The sequence below is a fragment of the Oncorhynchus nerka genome, linkage group LG18 (assembly GCF_034236695.1).
Source record: "Oncorhynchus nerka isolate Pitt River linkage group LG18, Oner_Uvic_2.0, whole genome shotgun sequence".
NCBI classification, from domain to species: domain Eukaryota; kingdom Metazoa; phylum Chordata; class Actinopteri; order Salmoniformes; family Salmonidae; genus Oncorhynchus; species Oncorhynchus nerka.
Window position 1 is genome coordinate 49,759,601 of NC_088413.1, and position 6,920 is coordinate 49,766,520.

Sequence of the window (6,920 nt, forward strand, 5' to 3'; positions counted from 1 at the left end):
AAACCTACCTCTGTACGTTTGAACGGACAGCGCTACGAGAAGGATGGCCTAGGCAGAAGTGGGCCAGTCTGCTCGCCCCGTTCCTCTCTAGGAATGCCAAAAAGGCGTATTGGGACTTGAACGATGAACAGGCAGCTAACTATGACAGACTCAAACGGGGAGATACTCACAGCCTGGCCCATCGGGCTCAACTATTCCACAGCTGGAGGTTCGTAGCCGACACATCCCTCCCGAGCCCAGATGAGCGACCTACTATGCATCACCAGGGGATGGCTCGTACCCACCCACTCCATCCTAGTGGTCCTCGCTTCCTACGGGCACTACCCCACGACATGAAGAGGGCAGAGAGTCTATGCGCGCCCCAGACCTTGGAGGGCCTCCTGGAAGCAGTGGAGACGCATCAGAACACTCAGGCCCTGCTGAGTGGTAGCCGGGCAGAGTCGGTGACCAGTTCAAGGAGTCGGAAGGACAGCCCCACTGCTGGGTACCAAGAACCGCCAGTCGGCAGGGCCAAGACAGGGCCAAAGGACCGCAAACCCTTGTAGAGATGGCTGGGGTAGGGCCGACCCGCCACAGATGACCCCAGGTAGATGGAGACCAAAGGTGTTTTGAGTGTGGCACCTGGGGGCACATGGCCTTGAATGTCCTGGGTTGAGAGGAGTCGATGCCATCTGCAAGTCCCGGAAGCGAGGTGAGTCACACAGTGAACTACGTCACCTCCTGTTGGGGACACCACGAATCAAGTGCACCCATGGTCCCAGTGAAGGTTGACGGACACAACATGGAAGCTCTATTAGACTCCGGAAGTATGGTTACACTCGTAGCCACGAGCCTGCTGAACCAGGAGACCGAACGGAGTAGGGAGATGTCCATTTGCTGTGTTCACGGGGACACAAAGCGGTATCCAACCGTATGGGCCAACATCGTGACGCCACAAGGGAACTGCCAGATGATGGTGGGTGTAGTACCAGAGTTGCTGGTACCTCTCCTAATGGGACGAGATTGTCCACTGTTCGCGGCCTGAAGCAAATGGTTGACCAACCTGCATCTACGGGTCCGGAGTCAGAGTCGGAGGGGGTGCTGGAACCTGACCCCCAGCTGGGGAACCACGTGAGAAAGAGCCCAGCCTCCCCTTCCTCAATTTCGAGGGGCCAGTCGAGACACCCCCAGGGGGCCAACTGAGGGGACAATTCGGGACGGCCCAGTGGGAGGACCCTAACTTGAAATCCGCCCTTAGCCCAAGTGATAGCGGTGGATGGATAGCTACTTCTGGGGGTGAGTGACTGGCAATACCCCCATAACCTTTTTATCAGGTGTCACGCCAACAGGGGGAACCTCGAGAGGTATTGTTGCTGCCACGACGATACATGGGAACTGTTATTCAGCTGGCCCACACCCACCTGTTTGGGGCGCACCTGGGAATGGAGAAGACCCGGGAACGGATCGCAGCCCGGTTCCACTGGCGCTGGGATGAGGAGGGCCGTGGAAAACTACTGTCACAGCTGCCCGGAGTGTCAAATGACTGCCGCAAAGGCACACTTCCGAAACACACTGGTCCCCCTACTGATAATTGGGGTGCCCTTTGAATGCATCGCCATGGACATAGTGGGACCCCTGGTAAAAACAGCACGAGGACACCAGTACATCCTGGTAATCGTAGACTATGCCACCCGGTATCCCGAGGCCATTCCCCTACGGGCGGCGGTGTCCAAGGGAATCGCCCTGGAGCTGTTCCACCTCTTTAACCGGGTGGGCATCCTGAATGAGATCCTGACAGACCAAGGTACTGAGTTTATGTCCCACCTAATGAAAGATTTGTGTGCTCTCCTGTCCTGGGACCAGCTACTACCCCACCTAAATGTTCTCAATCTGAGAAGTACCCCAGTCCTCCATGGGGTTTTCCCCTTTCGAACTCCTCTATGGGAGGAGGCCACGCGGCCTACTGGACCTCACCAAGAAGGTGTGGGAAGCCCAACCGACCCCCTTACACAGCGTGGTAGAGCACGTTGAGACGATGAGGGAGCGGATGACAGCCATATGGCCAGTCGTGAGGGAACATATGGAGAAGGCCCAACGCGCCCAAGCCCAGGTCTACAATCGGGGAGCCCAGCCCTGAGAATTACAGGTGGGACACAGGGTGTTGGTCTTAATCCCCACGGCCGAAAGTAAGTTCCTGGCAATATGGCACGGGCCCTACGAGGTGAATGAGAAGCTGGGACCTGTCAATTATGGAAACCTCAGCAGGTGAACCACGTGAACCAGTTGAAGAAATGGCACGAGAGGACAGCCTTGGCCGTGTTATGGTCGGGGCACCGAATGCCAACGGTACCAATGAGGACCTCGAGCCAGCCCAGAGGCATGAGCTCAGGGAGCTCGTCGATCGGAACATGGCGGTGTTCTCCAAGAAGCCCGGCCGCATGACCCTCATTGAACACCACATGCATACCCGGCCCGGGGAAACGGTACGAAAGAGGCCATATCGGATTCTGGAGGCCCGAAGGAAGGCCATGAAACAGGAAGTGGAGACTATGCTGAGGATGGGGGTCGTTGAAGAGTCTCACAGTGCATGGTGCAGCCCCATTGTGTTGGTGCCCAAACCGGACGGTAGCCTGCGCTTCTGTAATGATTTCCGCGGTGTGAACGACATAAGCTTGTTCGATGCCTACCCTATGCGGAGGGTGGATGAGCTCATCGACCGATTGGGGAAAGGACCGGTACATCAGCACCCTTGACCTGACCAAAGGATATTGGCAGGTACCGTTGGCAAACTCCTCCCGGGAGAAGATGGCGTTTTCGACACCAGGTGGATTGCATCAGTACCGTCCATATTTGAGATTTTTGGTTCCAACCGCCCTGTCTTTGTGAGACGCAGAGTAGGTGAGCTGATGATCTCCGCATTTTGTATTTCCCACCGTTAAGCATGGAGGAGGTGGTGGGATGGTGTGGGGGTGCTTTGCTGGTGACACTGTGATTTGTTTATAATTCAAGGCACTCTCAACCAGCATGGCTGTGTAAGGGCTATTTGACTAAGAAGGAGAGTGATGGCGTGCTGCATATCAGATGACCTGGCCTCCACAATCCCCCGACCTCAACCTAACTGAGATGGTTTGGGTTGAGTTGGACCGCAGAGTTAAGAAAAAGCAGCCAACATGTGCTCAGCATATGTGGGAACCCCTTCAAGATGAAGCTGGTTGAGAGAATGCCAAGAGTGTGCAAAGCTGTCATCAAGGCAAAGGGTGGCTACTTTGAATAATCTAAAATATATTTGGATTTGTTTAACACTTCTTTTGGTTACTATATGATTACATGTGTTATTCCATAGTTTTGATGTCTTCACTATTATTGTATAATTTGATCAATCTACTTCCCATCTTACTCACAAAACCAGTTTGAAGTCAGAAAGCTAAAAAAAATATATATTTTGAGAAATCACAATGCCAAGACCATTCAAAAACACTTTCAGCTTAAATGATCGTAATACAGGTTTCACATTGATCAAGAAATATTTAATAGTCCCTCTACAACAGGTTTGTGACAGTGTCAGGCACAGAGATGCCTAATAACCCTCTAACTCAGTACAATGTTCCTCTTTCACCTTGCAGGATGAGCTGGACCTGTCAGGGAAACACCGGGAAGTCATGTTTGCGCTGCCAGCTGAGAAGAAATGGCAGATGTACTGTAGCAAAAGAAGGTAAGTTTAAGGCCACTTGACTAGTAGTTAGTATTAATGTAACCATGTGTTTTGATTCTGTTTGTATTGTGTCTGAGTGTGAGAGAGAGCGTGTGTGTGTGTGTGTGTGTGTGCATCTCTCTTGCTCTCTGTGTATGTTAGCTACAGTATCCAGAGGGAATGTCTGCTGAGCGCTGCTAGTGTGTGGGAAATATTTTCAATTGAAACAAATGAGAGAGAGAGAGCGGGAGAGACTCAACACAAGCCCCCCTCTTTTCCCCTTCCAATCCCCACCCCCTTGCCCCAATTCCGTTGAGTCAACACATCAAAGCCCTCTCCTAGTGTTCCAGCCCTCTAATAGAAAATTAACCCTAACGTTGGAGTTGTGCTGTTCCTCATTAATGGATTGGATACATTTCCTGCAAGGACGCTCTCATCTGTCCTGGCCGACTAGCTGATAAATATGTGAATACAGAATCCTGCCTGTCTTGCCAGATTAAAGTACACACAGAGGTCCAGCCTGAATTTAAAATGGTGAGAAAAAAAATCAATTTAATCCAATCTATACCCAATAATAACAAAGTAAAAACATGTTTTTAGAAATGGCAAATGTGCTGAAAATGAAATACAGAAATATCTAATTTGCGTAAGTACTCACTCCTGAGTCGATACATGTTAGAATCATCTTTAGCATCGATTTAAAGCGACGAGTCTTTCTGGGTAAGTCTCTAAGAGCTTTCAACACCTGGATTGTACAGTCAGTATTTGCACATTATTCTTTTAAAAAATCTTCAAGTTCTTTCAAGTTGGTTGTTAATCATTGCTAGACAGCCGTTATCCAGTCTTGCCATAGATTGTCATGCCAATTTAAGTCAAAACTGTAACTAGGCCACCAAGATGTTGTCTTGGTAAGCAACTCCAGTGTATATTTGGCCTTGTGTTTTAGGTAATTGTCCTGATGAAAGGTGAATTAATCTCCTAGTGTCTGGTGGAATGCAGACAGAACCAGATTTTCCTCTAGGATTTTGCCTGTTTGCTCTATTTTGTTTATTTTTATCCCAAAAAAGTCCCTAGTTTTTATACCCTTAACAGGATGCAGCCACCACCATGCTTGAAAATATGAAGAGTGGTACTCAGTGACGTGTTGTGTTGGATTCAGGATACGTTTTTTGCAGTTTTACTTTAGTGCCTTATTGAAAACAGATGCATGTTTTGAAATATTTTTATTCTGTACAGGCCTCCTCCTTTTAACTCTGTCATTTAGGTTGGTATTGTGGAGTAAGTACAATGTTGTTGATCCATCCTCAGTTTTCTCTTATCGCAGCCATTAAACTCTGTAACTGTTTTAAAGTCAACATTGGCCTCATGAATAAATCCCTGAGCAGTTTCCCTTTTCTATGGAAACTGAGTTAGTAAGGAGGCCTGTATTTTGTAGTGACTGGGTGTATTGATACACCATCCAGTGTAATTTAATAATGGTCAAGGGGATATTCAGTGTCTGCTTCTTTTCTTTTTACCCATCTACCAATAGGTGCCCTTCTTTACGAGGCATTGGAAAACTTCCCTGGTCTTTGTGGTTAAATCTGTGTTTTGAAATTCACTGCTCGATCGAGGGACCTTACAATTTTATCTGTATGTGTGGGGTACAGAGATGAGGTAGTCCATTCAACTTATTATGTGACTTGTTAAGCACATTTTTACTCCTGAACTTATTTAGGCTTGCCATAACGAACGTATTTAACACTTTTTGACAGCTTTTCATTTATTTTTTATTTGTAAAAAATTCCACTTTGACATCATGGGGTTTTGTGTAGGCCAGTGACACAATATCTCTGTTTAATCCATTTTAAATTCAGGCTGTAACACAACTAAATTTGGAAAAAGTAAAGGTGTGAATACTTTATGAAGGCACTGTAAACTAGAGGGTTTTATCTAGAGAGGCGTTACATGGAATTGACTTAATAAAGGAGAGTGTTTGACTGAATGTGAGTTCCCCCTGTTCTGTAACAGCTCTGTAACAGTAAGTGGTTGGTTTCTGTTGTATGGCATGTCCTGCACTGTAAGACCTTGTTAAGAGAGTGAGAGAGTGCTGCCATAGAAACACCAATGCAGCTGCTGTCTGTTGATCAGTAGGCAGCTTTCTTCTCAATGGCGGGCGCTGAGTGGCATGGCCAGTAGCCAATAGCAGGTGCAGGGCCCTCTGAGCCCAGGTAGCCCTTATACACTTCCTGTTTTTTACATTCCATTTCCTGTCCAGCTTACGCTCCCTCATTGTTCCATTACCGGGGTCAACGTCTTGTCTCATTAACTGCGTGGATCTCACCTTGTCTGGGAACCAAATTGAACACGGCTCTGTTTTTCACTATTGTTGATCAGACAAGTGACACAATAGTGAAATTAAGCAATATTCAGTTGGGATTCCAGGGTAGATCTCATCGTCAGTTGGCCGGAACCTTCCAGCCATGATACCTGCCAAGGTGGTCAATGTGTGGTAGCAAGTGCGCTGTGTTCGCAGTGATGTCTTACTGACCTACAAAGCGAGCTCCAAGCTTACCAGTCTTCCAGTAAGTACTGGGAGATATAGCAGCACAGTGCTACATTTCACAAGTGGTCACTACTACTGTCCTCATTCCTGCTGACCCACTCCTTAAGTCGTCCACATGCTTCCCAGCCGTAACATTTCAGAAGAATTTGTGCATATATTATGACACCATTTTGTGATATTTTTGACTTCGGTGAGGGTTTTTTCAGCTGTTCAGGCACACATTTTTTCTGAAAGCAAGCCCAAATTCTGAGCCAAAGTCTACGTACCTTAATCTGTGATTAGACAACAGTAGGGATTCTTCAATAAAGTTTTCATGCACATTTTTTCTTTGAGAAATACTGCACCAAACATCTTAGATATAAAATTGCACCACTAAGATCTCATCGGCAAAAACATCAAAATGAATGACAGATTTCTTGAGTTATCTTGGATTAATACTGACTGTTTTGAGGAAGTGTATACTGGCTATGGCATCTCAAAATGGACAAACAGTACTATTTCTGCTTTTTTCTTGTTTTTCAAGCGAAGGTCTTTTACGGGAGTATGCGAGCGCACTCATTCTGTTTGGCTGGTTGTGTACGGCTAGTCACCAACCAAACTGAAGCATACTTTTTTTTTATAAAGATCTACTAAACCCAACTATTTTAATAAATTCTGCTGTCTGAAATATAGCCACCTCTGAAATATAATCTGGTTTCATCCTTA

General features: G+C 47.2%; 1 protein-coding gene across 1 annotated transcript in view; it reads left to right on the forward strand.

Moving 5' to 3' along the window:
- LOC135561627 (disheveled-associated activator of morphogenesis 1-like) overlaps positions 1-6,920 on the forward strand; it is a 37,710-nt gene that overhangs the window by 29,611 nt on the left and 1,179 nt on the right. Inside the window, exon 3 of the mRNA XM_065003350.1 lies at positions 3,603-3,691. Within this exon, the coding sequence (XP_064859422.1) occupies positions 3,603-3,691 (89 nt within the window). The remainder of the gene's footprint in view (positions 1-3,602; positions 3,692-6,920) is intronic.